Here is a 16,567-nt window from a genome sequence, read left to right on the forward strand (position 1 = left end):
TATTGGGTTTGAGTGGCAAGGTTTTGGTAGCAGGGGGGCTACAGGGGTGGCTTCTGTGAGAAGCTGGTAGAAGCTTCCCCTATGTCCGACAGAGCCAATACGAGCCAGCTCCAAGATGGACCCGCGACCCGCTGCCGGCCAAGGCCGAGCCCATCAGCGATAGTGGTAGTGCCTCTGGGATAACAGATCTAAGAAGGGGAAAAAAAGGCGCAGCGGGCACAGAAACAGCAGCCAGAGAGAGGAGTGAGAACATGTAAGAGAATCAACCCTGCAGACCCCCAGGTCAGTGAAGAAGGAGGGGGAGGAGGTGGTCCAGGCGCTGGAGCAGAGATTCCCCTGCAGCCCCTGGGGAAGACCATGGTGAGGCAGGCTGTCCCCCTGCAGCCCAGGGAGGTCCACGGTGGAGCAGATATCCACCTGCAGCCCAGGGAGGACCCCACGCCGGAGCAGGTGGCTGCCCGAAGGAGGCTGTGACCCCGTGGGAAGCCTGCGTTGGTGCAGGGTCCTGGCAGGACCTGTGGCCCCGTGAAGAGAGGAGCCCACGCTGGAACAGATTTGCTGGCAGGACTCGTGACCCCGCAGGGGACCCATGCTGGAGCAGTCTGTGCCTGAGGGACTGCAGCCCATGGAAGGGACCCACGCTGGAGCAGTCTGTGCCTGAAGGACTGCAGCCCATGGAAAGGACTCATGCTGGAGAAGTTTGCGGAGGACTGTCTTGCGTGGGAGGGACCCCACACTGAAGCAGTGGAAGAGTGTGATGAGTCCTGCCTCTGAGGAGGATGAAGCGGCAGAGACAATGTGTGATGAACTGATCGTAACCCCCAGTCCCCGTCACCCTGCGCTGCTGGGGGGGTTAGGTAGAGAATCTGGGAGTGAAGCTGTGCCCGGGAAGAAGGGAGGGGTGGAGGGCAGGTGTTTTGAGATTTGGTTTTATTTTTCATTACCCTACTCTGGTTAATTGGCAACAAATAAAGTTAATTTTCCCCAAGTTGAGTCTGTTTTGCCTGTGACGGTAATTGGTTGAGTGATCTCTCCCTGTCCTTATCTCGACCCACGAGCCCTTTGTTATATTTTCTCTCCCCTGTCTAGCTGAGGAGGGGGAGTGACAGAACAGCTTTGGTGGGCACCTGGCATCCAGCCAGGGTTAACCCACCACAAGGATATTTAAGAATATTGTAATTCCATAGATACAGATCCCAGAGATATAGAGCCTTATGGGATTACCTTACAAAAGCCAAAATCATACTCACTGCATGATTATTTCATCTCAGAAAAAATCCCAGCTGTTAGAGAAGCCTTCAGCATATGTTTATACTAAGAAAGTACCAACATGAACACATGTAAAACAAGTTTAAGATAAATCATATAGCCTAATGTTTTGCTTTTCATAGCCAGAGGCTCATTCAGTCATCCTAGCTTGCATCTGTGAGCAGATCGTAAATACACACGTAGGTTTTCACCTCAAGTGATGCACCACAGAGCAGAAATACCTCTTAAATTAGATCATGAAATGAGTATTTAAAATAACACCATCAGTTCTGAAATTACCACAAATGGGTTTCTACTAACAGAGATGCATCAATAAGTAAGACATCAACAGCTGAGCTGCGGTGTGCGGAGGAAAACTCAAGTTTCTACAGATGTTTCTGGTCTGATACACCAAACAAAGATGAGAGAACTTCTGTTGCTGATACTAACCAATGTATAACTCAGCTTTTACCTTAGACCTGATAAAAGGATTACGTACCCAAGCTCTTGCCTATTTTTCTAAATATATCAGTTATTCCAGGAAAGAGAAATTACCACCCCCTAAAAAGCTTGCTTCTCTACAACAGAGAATGCCATTTAAAGAATGGCATGAATGGCACAGCAGTTATGCCAGTGTCAGCTAATGGTGGGTTAGATTCTTTCCTACAGCAACGTCCACTGCTGTAACCAGGCATCAACTAACGCAGCTGGAATACACCCACCAGCTGGCTGCAGCCACCGGCATATCTACAGACCAGCGCAGATCTGAAAAAATGCTGCTGTGCTGATCATACTATGAACCCCTCTTTCCATTTCTGACAATGTTACATAGCTTTAAGGCATAATTTAGCTGTGTGCTTGCAAGATTTTCAACTATTTGAAAGAATAAAATCGAGTCACACCCTCACTTATATGTTATCATAAAGTGAGAAAAGAAAACAATGAACTTTATACAACTATAATATATGCACAGAACATGCCAAGAAAGACTAAACACTTTAAAGGCTTTTTTAAAATCAGCACAGTTCAACTGTGAAGGAGTGATTTAAAAACAAACTAAAAAACCCAGCTATTTCAAGGATTATATAAAGAGGACTTATTTGAAAGGCAGCATTTGAGCCAGTTGCTGATGTGGCAATTTTTATTTTAAACATTTAATCAGCATTTTACAATTTGAAAATAAGATTATTCTGTTAAGACAAAGCAGTTAAAATATGAATCCTATTTTGGCAAAAAGAATTGTGAATTGTTGCTGTTCCTTCATCTCGTAAACACATCTTTCTCCAAGTTTCAGAAATTCTTTTCTCAGTGTTGTTCTCTAGGTAATACTACATTCAAAATCAAGAATTCTGAGACGCTTATTTTTTCTGAAAACTGGAACTGTTACTTCTCCAAATTAAATACAACTATATTAGCTTTACTTACTACACCCTCAGCACAGGCAGTGAATTCTGCAGGGTGCCTTGGTCTCTAGTGACTAATCCAGGCTATCAGACTCGCATCTAATAGGCAGCAATCACCTGGATGCCCTTGCTTCATTTACCTAGTAGCAACATATGGATTTTGCACCTGCATTAGGAAACCTTATAGCAAAATACAGTTGTTCTTCTATGCTAAGTACACAGAAAACATGAGTAGACAATCAGGCTTTTCTGGCAAATTATAAAGATTGGCATGATCATTGAAGAGGCAATTAGTGGTTACCTAAAGACACTTGCCAGATACATATGGTGGAGGAAAGAGAGGAACAGGAGGGGAAGGAAGATGGGCTGTCTTACTGACAGGAAAATGGAAAAGGTGGGTCTTCCTTTCCTAACTTGCTCTTGAGAGCCTAAACGGTATAAAGTGTTGAACTATCCTGGATTTTGCTTGCTGCTAAGATATATTAAGAGGCAAAATAGTTTAACTAACATTTTCTCCATGACGTTTTGCTCTTCTTGCAATCCCTTTCTCTGCTCAAGCCCTGTGCCACCAGCTCCTACATCAATTGCTTTTCTTTCGTACTTTCTTAAAAGTATTGTGAAGCATGTGCGTGACATTTAGCTCACCCTCTACCACAGATCCTCCTGTCACAGTTCATCAACCTTCTCTTTGAGCAGCTAGGGTATGCAACCACCCGCCTCAAGTTCTCTCAGTCTCTGAGGAAGCCTCTCCCTTGACTCCAGAGAAGAAGCTCCTTATTAGACAAAGGAAGAACCACCAACCAGTCATGCAGAAGATTGGGCAAAAGCCTAACTGATCAGAGCTGCAAAAAAGTTGATGAGAAAGACTGCCTTGAACAGGCATCAAGTAGTCACTTTCAAGCACACGCTGTGTCCATGACTTTATTGTTTTTGGAGAACTACCATCCCAGTTTTCTGGCCTCCTTTCTGCAAGTAACCCTCCTCCTCACGCCTTCAAAGCAGGCAGACCTCCCACCCCAAATCTTCAACAGACAGTAGCAACAGATTTATTTCTGAATATTTTTTAAACAACAGCATGATTTTGCAAGCTTTTTTATCGCTCTGGACAAGAACTGCCTGGATACATGAGAACAGCCTGGATATATCAATTAAAGATCTCAGAAATTAATGACCTACTTCATGTGCTTGCAACCACTTTGCTTCTCGAGAAATTCTAAGCCAACTTATTAGTAGCATCCCTTCAAGTTTTCCAAGATTTGGGTTGCAAAAGAATGATTGGTTTAAGCTGATAATGTTAAAAATCAAGAACATGACCATAAACAATTCACTACAGAAATAATTTAGTCAAGAACTATCTGAAAGTTATAGCCACTATACACTGTGCCCTGTTTAACTGCCAACAGTTTCAGAACAGAGTCTCTTCTTAACAGAGTCAAATCATCCAACAGGGCATTCAACATTTACTAGTCCTACCATTTCTTGCCCTTATAACTAGAAAGATATAAAGATTAGGGAGGAGTAAGATTAGTGTCTGGAATTGATATTCACAGGTTTTTTTCACTGTTTTTTTTATTACTGTTAAGACTTGGAAGCCTTGTCTAACCAGAGATGTGAGAGCTGTCATTGCTGCATTATGGCACGCACTGTTGAGCAAGACGTACATTTGGTTAAGGGTTACTCTCTCTGTTCTCTCTTATAGTGGGAGAAAAATATTTACATTTTCAAAACTTTTCCCATGCAGAGAGAGGAGCAAATTTTGCACTTAACTTTGTTGCTCTCCAGCCTCTCACAGAAAACGTGTACAAAGTTTTCAAAGGGAACGTAAGATGGCAAATACTGTCTGAAACTAACTCACAGGGACATTACAAGCTAACAAAGATGAAAGAGGCAACTTGCAAAGCAACAATAAAGTATCTTTTGTGACAGAAATCAGATACAGTACAGGACATATTTTAAGGCATTTGGTCCACTGACAGTTTCATTTGCTTATCAGTGTTTCCAGAAATAAGCTGAATGAATGAGTTTCCAAAAAGGTAACAAAGAACCACTTCACAAAAACAGCAAAGAACAGAACACACTGATGATATTTAAAAGGTCTCTCAGTTTTTTCCGCGTAAGGGGGAAATAAGTACACTTAGCTGTCTGTGACAGTATCCATTATGAACTTCTATGAAAAAACTCATTAAAAAAAATGTGACTGCTTGCTACCTCTGTTAAGACACAGAAATACCTTTAGTGAAATATTAATTAACAACACACATATTTTCCACATATCAATGATACAGGTACTACATGAATAATCAGATCTCTCTCAGAAATATCAAATGACTGCGTAGTTATACTGATAACAGGATTATCCTGAGCTACGTTAGCATGACTGCAAAACTGATAAAAACCCCTTCTGCACAGTTATTTTTAACAGACAATGGTAAGCAGCTATTTTAAGCACAAATTTATTACCCCATTTGGCTCACTGCTTTGCCCCCAAAACAGTTGCACCAACACAAATAGAAGCCACTGTGGGTGGCAAAAGACTGCTTTAGCAGCCTTTGCCGATGAAAATACCTCAAGCTTGGGATCCACAAATGCTCCAGCTGTAATAAGAGACTTAAAAGGAAAAAAATGTAACTCCATTTCTCTCACATGCAACTACCACTGTCTGAAGTTAGTTCTGAATGATTTGAACTTTTCAGTCATTTACCCTCTCTAATACAGTAGCTCCTACCATTGTAACTATCCTTAGTTTTACTTCAGGCTAGCAACTCCAAGTTCTGTTCCTCCCCTAAGCCTTTTGTCTTCTTTCTGTACTGAACACAGAAAAATATAGGAAAAAACCCTACACACTTGTACCAAGGCATCTCAATTTAACAAGGGAGTATTTAAACTCTCAAAACTACAAATATTTTATACAACACAAATACTGTACTTTAACTTAAAAATTTAAAAATTTGCCCTCCCCAGACCTCCCCAAGGATCATAGCATTGCTACATGAATTGCTCTCCACAGAACACAAACAGATGGCGGGCAGAAAGGTAATTTTAACATGTGTTCCACCCCATACTGTGCAATGATTCTTTGGATCTGAACTGGCCTGGTAACACTATAACTGTATTTGTATAATACATTTGAGAGAATAATTTTGCTCCTTCTAAGTTGGATGAACTCAAAGAAAGCTGAAATGGAAAAAACCAAATGATATCTGTATCTGCACTCAGAAGCTAGCTGAGATCCTCAACACTCATTGGTTTCAGATTTGCTACTACAGGTATCAGGTCAATGATGTGACAATTTACAAGTTCACTAAATACACAGTATGTTTTAAGTTAAAGGAAATGTGTGCCCTAGCACAGACTATATACTTCTACAAAGAGTTAATATAAAAATAAATTTAAAAAAGGAACTTTGTCTTCTTTTCACCTCACATTTACCTTTTAAGAATAAGGCGGCAAAGAAAAAAAATCTAGCTTAATCAGTCAAAATGCATTTATATTTGCAGTGATGAGTTTACCAAAGTAAAAGAAAATTTCCCAAAAATCTGTCAGTTGAGGGGGAAACTGCTTTCTACAGACTGACCTAATAAAACTTCAAGTAACTTATGGTATTAACAAGCAGCAACCACAGTTAATAAATAATACCAGTCTGCTTAGTCCTATTGGCTCTGGAAAATTAGGTTAAATTAAAGAGTGACTAACCATTTTATATGCCATCTGATGCACCCCATCTTCCCACATTTTGGTTGCAAATGTTAGGAAGAACTATTTGCTTGTCTCTTCTATCTGCTGGCTTGCATAATTACCTACAAAATTGTGAGCTTGTTCATGATGGCATTTGAATATCTGTTTCCCTTAAAACAGTTGAACTCTCTCCATGATTTCACACTGAAATCTTGTTGACTTTAAGCAGATTTTGAATTAAGGTTAGAAATTAAGTACCTTCCTGAATTGAAGCCTGGAAAATTTCTGCAGTGCAAACTTAACAAGAACAAGAGAAGTTTGGCAGTTTACAACAAAAGTAAAAATTTTACATTAATATTTTTTTACCTTGATTTTGATAAAGCATCCAAAAATATTTGTTTTATTGAGATTCTCATCCATGTCTCAACTTTAAATTAGAAAGAACATTATACTGTCCTCAAACCACTAATGACAATCTATTTCTTCAGATTTTGCAACAGCTTTTCCAACAAGTGTTAGCACCAGCCTCCAGCTGAAGTGTATTTCTCTCCCAAACTAGGCTTTGGTAAATTTCTCAAATCCTGAGGCTTTTTTTTTTTTTTTCCCATATGAGTAAGCTTTAAGTCAAACCAAAGTACCATGGTATAATTAAGCTGGCATGCTAAGCTGATGTTTGCAGAAGGACTGAATGCTGATGGAAGACAGTCTCACTAGAAGGCTTCACCTGCTGTCTTGTGCATAGTCCCAAACAAGATTAAATGGAAAATTGTTATTTACTACTCACTCACAAGTTATGGGAAATGAACTGAAATACAAGTTTGCTTCTCTAGAAACATCTTTAAAGCATTTGGGGAAAAGTAAATGGCAAATCTGCACACAGTATGGTTTTAAAAGGGGTGGACAACCAGCAGTACTAAAGATTCTGCAGAGTATTTATGATAAAAAGTGAAGTAGTAAGCTGTATCATTCCATACCAATTTCAATACAGGCCACCACATTTTGTACAAGAAAACATTAATCATAGACATTGTACCAGGATATCCTCTTGCCAAAGAAGCCTGTGCTGCAATTTTGCCAAACGCTGGGCTTAACAACTGCTGCGCTCTAGCCTGCATCTGATTGTACCTTGCTTGAACCTCCTGATAGAGATTGTCTTGCCTTCTGTGGCAGCCATGCATACCTAACAACTTTCGCTTCTTTACTTCAGACAGTGGTAAGCATTCCATTTGCAAAATGACCTCTGTTGATGCCCTCCTCCCATGCTTCTTGCCTGATCACACAGTAAAAACTCAGTACAGTTTGTAAAAGCAAAATGAGAACTCAATGTAACAGAATAATTCTTACCACCTGAAAAAAAATTCCCATTCACCAGAAGTGTTTTCCATGTATTGGTCAAAGGAGATAATGTGAAAAAACCACACTAATAATTTCAAGAGTATGATGCTAATGCATATGGGTATTTCAAAGAGTAACAAAGACTAACAACAGTTTTGGACTGTCCTAAATTTATCTAACAATAACAACAATAAAAAAGCACCCAAACACCCAACCACTGAAATAACAGAATCTATATTTTTACATTAGGTAATTTTTAAAGTTTTACTGTTTTTCAACCAAATTCAAGAGCATACACACCCATATTTATTTTAAAACACAAAAAGACCAATACAGGAGCAGACCCATGGCCTACCTAGTCCATACCAGACAAGCCAAAAGAAGGAAGAAGCAACCTCACAGTCAAAGATTAAGTGAACTACTTCTGCATAAAACAATATTTCTTTTCTGCATGTTAACCACTGCTTTTCCTGAATTCTAATTTATCACAGTTTTTTTATAGTATTACACAACTATGGCATTTCTCACAACCCAGGCAAGCATTTAGTTGCTTTACATTTTCTGTATTAGAAATCCACGCAAAATTACACTGGTGCCCAAGGCCTGTTACTAAATTCCTTTTGCAGACAGATAGCTATGCTTATGTAAAAGTAGTAACTTCCAGCAATTTTATCAGATAGCTCCTGTTCCAGAAACTTCCTCTTCTAGCAACTGAAGCTTCTCAGCACCTCCTCACCATTTCCCATCTTACATTTATTCCCGATCAGCATAAATTTATTTATTTTTATGTAAATATTGATTTTCACACTAAATAGAATTCTTTGTACTTGGGAGTCTGAAAGGAACAGCCATATGTGATACATAGTAGATGATTAAAACACAAAATACCTAACAATGCTGCCTCAATTATAAGGGAACAATGATATGCCCTTTCAAAATTCAGAAAGTTTCTAACAGCTGCACAGTAGTCATATGAGAGAGCTGTGCAAACAGGCAGAAAGCTAAAAAGAAAAGTATTAAACTGTCTGAATTGCTATCCTGGTCATTTGCCTAGTACAATAAAACAATCTAAGAGTCAAAATAAAATACAAAAAGACAAGATGGATTTCTAATAGCAGCATACAGGCCAAATAAGCACAGTACAGCCAACTATAAACGAAGGCCCTGCCAAGGGGCCAGATGTAGCCAGTGGAATATCTCCTACAGCTTGGCATCGGGGCACCTTATGTTCCATACAAAAATGACAAGGAAAACATAATACTGTATGTTTTATCTGGCTAGATGAATGTTTTCTTTTGATTTTTCAGTCCACCTAAGTTCTCCTGTGAAGGAGTAAGTAGATGTAAAGAACTGATACACTCAAATTCAAGGCTCAAAAACCTACTTAGAGTAGCACATTTTCTTTCATTATACAATCATTATTTTCTGTAATGTAATTAACCTGAAGTTTTTGTCTTTTAGAGACATAACAGATTACCACTGCTCAGTAACTCAGTTGCCTCTGTAGGAATATATGCTAGTAACATGGCCAAATTCCAACTAGAGAAATGCTGCTCTGGTTTCAAAGGCCATCTAGCGTCAGGGAAACGTTTCCACTTCCTAACTAAACTAACACAACGTAGCTAAAGATTTTAATTAAGGAAACAACAAAAAAAATTCCCATCAAATATTTCTTAGTATTATGCAAATGTAAAACTATCATTTACTGGCTTGAGAAAGCTATCCAACAGTATTGTAAGCATTTAGTTTTATAGATTTGCGCAAATCACCAGTTTACTAAATATTCAGTGGTCAAATAAATGCTAAGGATAAATGAAAAAAATCTAGTTACACTGCAGAAGCCAAATGTACACTACTGAGTTTAAGAAATATTTACAAATATCTCTTGTAAGAACTCCACCTAAGATTTGAACTTTGAATTTAACTCTGAAGTACTGTACACAATGCCGCAATCATCAGTTCCACAGCCAAACAGCACAGCTGCAGCAATACTGCTGGTACTGAAACATACCCAAAGCTCTCACTTCACTGATGGCCGTGTTAGGCAGCTGATCACATTATTCCTAGATGCTTTGCTCTAGTATTCAGGAAATGGCTTGGATTAGACATGCATGAGGGTTGAATAGCTATGATAAAAATGTCCTATGTAAATGTCCAATCATTCTCAATATGGCTAATTTATTTCTTCTGAAGTTTTCCCTATAAATCTTTAGCTTATCCTGGAGCAAAGCCACAGTACTTGACGTGGCAGCAAAATAGCACTGCAAGACACGATCGTGATCTTACTGCAGACAAACTTTGTCAGTCAGTAAGTAAAACCTAATTCAGACACACTTAACGATGAATACAAAATGTGAATATTGAAGAAATGTTAATCTGTATACATTCTTGGTCTGTTTTGAGATGAAATTTCCTCTAAGTGTTTTGTATTTAAAAAGGAAAATAAGAAGTATTTTTTATGTTTTACTGCTCATCTCATAAAAGATTACTTTTACTGCCTTTTCAGCAATTGGCTGAATAGTTACAGACGCATCAATACCTCCATTATAGTCTCTTCTGATCTTTTTCAAAGAAATGTTAAATTCAGTCCTTGCTCATAAGTAGTGTGAAAAATTCATGAAATACATGAATTTACTTAGATCAGTGGAGAAGAACCAAGAGATAATAAATATAGAAAGCAAAAAAGTTGCCATTATCTTTCCCTTTTGTTTCCTTACAATTAAAAAGAAAAAAAATAAAAATCAAAGGGCTTATATTATAGTTTCAATAAAGGATATATTCTTTATTATTTCCTTAAAATCTAGACAAAAATGTAGATAGTATCAAAAAAATCTCAATTATCTACCATTTCCTTTTTTCATCTTAATTCGTGAAGGTTGAGTTCTGTAGTTCTCAAACTACTGAACTTACAAACTTAAAACACCTTCTGAAGGGTTGAGCTTATAGAGTCATCTTAATTATTTATCTTCAGACTTTATGAGATATCAATTTTTCTTACGCTATTTACAATTATTTCATATAAATTAAGTTTTGGGGGATATTCTTTATAAACTACAGATTACAAGTACACAAAATTAATGCTAGATATAAGCAGGTTTTTTTCTTCTCTCATTTTGTATCTTGGCTGTTTAATTTTTCAGCTGTGGAAGTACAAAGGTATAAAGCCTTTATTTACGTAAGCATGCCACAAAATTACATCTGTTTTTTTAAACAGTCTTAAAAACTCATAAAAATCCATTTAAAAATACTTAGTCTTCATACATCTCAGAGGTGTACACATGCATTAAGTGTGCATATAAACAAATAAATGTATGTCCATTCCGTTGAGAAAACAAAAACTGAATCAAGACTAAGAAATAAATTCAAAACCTAATGCTACTACACATGAATGAATTCCAGTATTTTTTCAATTTCTTATTTTACTAATTTCTGGTTAGTTAGCCATAATGTAGCATTCGTCAAAATTCTGACTTTAAGAAGGTAAACACCACCTGTGCATAACAGTGATCTAACATCCACATTTATTATGAATTAACAGGTAGCACTGACAGAGCAAGATACACAACAAAGAATCCACATCTGCATAACAGCAGCCATGTACATGTTTTTCCCCTTGTTCTTAATTTGTCTGCACAAAATAGAGAAATACTAGCATCTGATTTTTTTTTTTACAACAAATACATGCTTTTTATTAACATACCCTAATGCCGACTTAAGATGATTCCCACAATTTATACAAACTCGAATAATACTTAAGTGCCCTTTTAACACAAATGACCTGCTATTTGTACCAAGGCTACAAGCTCCCAAATAGCTTGCAGAGTAACTCCTCAAGTTTTCAATTTTAACATGTGTGCACAATTAACATAAGCAGCCTAAGATAGGCAACACACACACCAGAATATTATGCTTCATTATGGTGATTTTTGCCATGGAATTTAAATAGAATTGTAATGAGTGCAATGTTTCACATTCAAATTATAAAGCAAGAGAGTATTATTGTAATAATCTGTAACAACTTCCATTACAGTTTGGGGAAGCCCTACAATCTAATGCCCATCTGAACTACACGAGTGGTTTTTTCAACCTCTTGATTTCCAAACCTCAAAGCTTTCTACAAGCGCTATTAATTTTCCCACAGATAATTTTAGCTCACTGACAGCTATCTCACTCTTCTTATTTATATGTACCTCATTTTTTGCATGACTTTGTCCAGTTTGTCTATTACACTGAAAAGTCCATTATCAAAGTTTTATTTCACCGCAGAACCAAGCCTTTAATACTTCTTGTGAAAGCTCAGCAAACCTTTTCTAGTTCAGCAATATCCTTGAGCTGACTGTGGTCAGCAAGAAACAAACATTGCCACCAAAGATGAGGAAAAGGCTGAGGTACTTAATGCCTTCTTTGCCTCAGTCTTTAATAGGGAGACCAGTTATCCCCAGGCTACTCAGCCCCCTCAGCTGGAAGACAGGGACAGACAGCAGTATATACCCCCCACAATCCAGGAGGAAATAGTTAATGACCTGCTACACCACCTGGATGCTCACAAGTCTATGGGACCAGATGGGACCCATCCGAGAGTACTGAGGGAGCTTGTGGAGGAGCTTGCCAAGACACTCTCCATCATCTACCAGCAATCCTGGTCAACAGGGAAGGTCCCAGAGGACTGGAGGCTTGCCAGCGTGACGCCCATTTACAAGAAGGGTCGGAAGGAGGATCCAGGGAACTACAGGCCTGTCAGCCTGACCTCAGTACCGGGGAAGATTATGGAACGGTTCATCCTGAGTGCGCTCACACGGCATGTGCAGGGCAACCAGGGGATCAGGCACAGCCAGCATGGGTTCATGAAAGGCAGGTCCTGCTTGACCGACCTGATCTCCTTGTATGACCAGGTGACCCGTCTAGTGGATGAGGGAAAGGCTGTAGATGTTGTCGACTTGGACTTTAGTAAGGCCTTTGACACTGTCTCCTGCAGCATACGCCTTGAGAAGCTGGTGGCTCATGGCTTAGACAAGTATACTTTTTGCTGGGTAAAAAACTGGGTGGATGGACAAGCCAAGAGGGTTGTGGTGAATGGAGTTAAATCTAGTTGACGGCCGGTCACAAGTGGTGTTCCCCAAGGCTTGATGTTGGGCCCGGTTCTGTTTAATATCTTTAACAATGATTTGGATGAGGGGATTGAGTGCACCCTCAGCAAGTTTGCAGGTTCCACCAAGCTGGGCAGGAGTGTTGATCTGCTTGAGGGTAGGGAGGCTCTACAGAGGGATCTGGACAGGCTGGATCAATGGGCCAAGGCCCAATTGTATGAGATTCAACAAGGCCAAGCGCCGGGTCCTGCACTTCGGTCACAACAACCCCATGCAGCACTACAGGTCTGGGGAAGAGTGGCTGGAAAGCTGCCTGGTGGAAAAAGACCTGGGGGTGCTGGTCGACAGCCGGCTGAATATGAGCCAGCAGTGTGCCCAGGTGGCCAAGAAGGCCAACGGCATCCTGGCCTGTATCAGAAATAGTGTGGCCAGCAGGAGCAGGGAGGTGATTGTTCCCCTGTACTCGGCACTGGTGAGGCTGCACCTCGAGTACTGTGTTCAGTTTTGGGCCCCTCACTACAGGAAAGACGTTGAGGTGGTGGAGCGTGTTCAGAGAAGGGCAACCAAGTTGGTGAGGGGCCTGGAGCACAAGTCTTATGAGGAGCAGCTGAGGGAACTGGGGTTATTTAGTCTGGAGAAAAGGAGGCTGAGGGGGTACCTTATCGCTCTCTACAACTACCTGAAAGGAGGTTGTAGTGAGGTGGGTGCTGGTCTCTTCTATCAAGTAACTAGTGATAGGGTGAGCGGAAATGGCCTCAAGTTGCAGCAGGGGAGGTTTAGACTGAATATTAGAAAAAATTTCTTTACTGAAAGGGTTGTCAGGCATTGGAACAGGCTGCCCAGGGAAGTGGTGGAGTCACCATCCCTGCAGGTGTTCAAAAAACGTGCAAATGTGGCACTTCAGGACATGGTTTAGCGGGCATGGTGGTGTTGGGTTGACAGTTGGACTCGATGATCTTAAAGATCTTTTCCAACCTAAACGATTCTATGATTCTGTGAACGGAATACTGCAGTAGTAGTGATATCACTAGAAAACAGAATATAGTTCTACCTCTCCTACTCAAGATCCCTTTTATACAGAGAAGGATACTAGTCTTTCAGTTTTGTTTCACAATAGAAACTCCCACTTTAATGAAAATGAAAACCTATACTCTGTTTAGGATTTCTCATTCCTGATTTCTTTATCTCCTACCTGCACGATCTATATACTTTTTGTTCTAGGTGTATAATTTTACATGTTACATTACTCAAAAAAGAATAACCTTAGTGGGGAGGACAAAAAAAAAAAAACAGTTAACTTCACTCCTACCTTCAAAAGCTGCTTGCCAATTGTTGGACTCATTTTTTCATCCACCATAAGAATTACTATTCCTCTGTCATCCATACCTCGGCGTCCTGCACGACCTGACATTTGAATGTATTCACCTGAAGATATCTAGGATAAAATGAGAAAAGGAAAAAATTCAACAAACATTAGAAAAATAGCAAGAACATATAAAATGCTATTTAGAGTTACACACTAAATGACCATGATGTATAAAAATTACCAAAGGGGAGTTATGTAAGACATGAACTTTTCACAGATTGAATTCATTGCGCACAACTGATCACTAAGCTACTAAGATATAAATCCATGACTATGAATAGTGTATGTCAGCAGCATAAGTTAACTAATGCTCCCATAGCTACAGTGATTTCCATAACATGGTGCATCATTTTAATAAGCACAAAAAACATTTTACTAATGTCTTATGTGATGGAAGGTTGCTGGGCATGGTGGAGGTTATTAAAATACAATACATCTTCAATATATTGATAACACATTTTCACCATCTTCAAATAATGTATTTCGTTCAAATGATTCAAATGTAACATTAAAATACTGATACCTAGCAAGAGCAGTATTTCTATGCCTACTAACTGTGAAACTGAAGAGGGTATGAAGAACCAGGACATGGACAAGAGCCAGCTATACCTGGTTCCGTATGTCTCAGGAAGTTATAAAACAGGTTTTCTTGTCATCTGTGGAACTTGCATTCCCAACAATTTCCGGAGTTTCACTTCAAGTCAGATCTCAAAAGCTACTTAAGGAAACTGTGCTAAATCATTTTAAAAGCAGGAGTTCCACATATCTGATACCTCAAAGGTAGCTAATTCTCGCACGTATCTTAAGGACATGCAATCAGACAGAATGAATCATGACACTGAACAGTCCAAACTAAGATTGAAGAGACATTTACTTCATAATGCATGTCAAGTCACTCGTCCTGTTTATCACAATTTTCCCCTCTCTGAAAGATGAACAATGACCCTTATTTATAAAGTTTTGCTGTGATGAATTGTACACCCTTGTTGTGTTGCTGTGATGAATTGTACATGGAATCACATACCCAGTTTTAATGTTGAAAACTTTCAAATTATTTGTTTTGCAGCTGTTTAAGAACCTGTCTCTCCCTCCGCACATTTCTGTCTTTCTGTGGGCTACCCAAAATACCCTGCTATAACAGAACAATCACTACTCCTGATGTAAATGATCTCTTTTGTTGGGTCTGTCAAAACCTAATTTTAGTGATCATTAATGATGACACGGAGCCCACTTAGTCTCCACATTGCTCTGACACAGAAGAAAATACTTGGGTCTCACAGTTTTGGACAAATTTTGCAGAAGTCTTAGTCTAATCCAATGTCCAACACTAACCTCTATTTGATGCCCTTTTGCTGCATCTATTAAAACAAATAATCTCATGCATAATCTGAGGAATCTTGTCTTCAGGAATATGTACACTTAATTATAAATGGATTAGTGGACAAAGAAAGATTTTTGAAAGAAAATAATATTTTCTACTACATTGGATACGTCAAGAGTAAATTTAATGTTAATAAGGTTTAAATAATGCAATTCAGTTATTCTACTGAACCTGTTTTTCACTTACCCATCGGAAATCTTTTCCATCAAATTTGCTGGCACTCGTAAATAGTACAGTCCTGGCTGGCATATTAATTCCCATAGCAAAAGTCTCCGTTGCAAATAAGGCCTAAATAGACAGACTAAAGTTAAGCAAGCAAAAACAAAGGCTCTTAAGCAAACACGCAAATAGCCAGCGATTGCTACACAAAACCTCTCCACATTTTACTACTTATGTACAGTCAGCATAGGAACATAGGTGCATTCAATATTTAAAAACTGGGCCAAAACCATTCTTTCCCCCTTGCCTTATTTCTTCTGGGAAAACATGACAACTGCTTAGATGGGACCATGTGAAAAACTCCAAAAGACAACACACGGAGGTGCAAATTATATTAATGAAAAGTAATAGTTAATTTCCACATTCAAAGTTTACAAGAAGGAAATAGCAGTTAGCTACCCAAAAACCCCCACAACTTTCATCTAAGGTTGGATTTTTCTGAAGGTATGACCTGTAGGGCAACGAACCAACAGCTTGCTAAATGTCTACAGTCGTTTATAGGAGCAAAATACATCATAAAACAGTTGAAGAAAATGTTGAAGTTAGACATTGTAAGTTTAAATACTTAGGAATAAAATTTAGAACACTTAAAGCTAGAGCTGTAATTGTGCAGTAACATAAGACATCTAAGGCAAAGTATTAAAGACTACAAACTTTTTCTTATAGAGAAAAAAAACCCAAACAGCTTCAAGAATTGTTTTCTCAGATAAAGATGGAAGCATTTATGCAAATATTTGCATTTCTCAAGGGAAGGGAGCTGCAACCAATTACACCAATTAACCTGTGCCGCTGGGACAACTACAGGCTTCCAGAGGTAGTGGGCATTTGTAGAACCCAGTATAGACCCTTTCCC

The 16,567-nt window shown here is 39.0% G+C and overlaps 1 protein-coding gene across 2 annotated transcripts in view; it reads right to left on the minus strand.

Annotated features, from left to right (window-relative positions):
- MTREX (Mtr4 exosome RNA helicase) overlaps window positions 1-16,567 on the minus strand; it is a 50,869-nt gene that overhangs the window by 20,695 nt on the left and 13,607 nt on the right. For both annotated transcript variants that reach the window (XM_030003418.2, XM_030003419.2), the window contains exons 14-15: window positions 15,682-15,783; window positions 14,058-14,183 (exon numbers count right to left, since the gene is read on the minus strand). In XM_030003418.2, coding sequence (XP_029859278.1) covers window positions 14,058-14,183; window positions 15,682-15,783 — 228 coding nt within the window. The remainder of the gene's footprint in view (window positions 1-14,057; window positions 14,184-15,681; window positions 15,784-16,567) is intronic.

This window comes from Aquila chrysaetos, chromosome Z, assembly GCF_900496995.4.
Source record: "Aquila chrysaetos chrysaetos chromosome Z, bAquChr1.4, whole genome shotgun sequence".
Taxonomy (NCBI): domain Eukaryota; kingdom Metazoa; phylum Chordata; class Aves; order Accipitriformes; family Accipitridae; genus Aquila; species Aquila chrysaetos.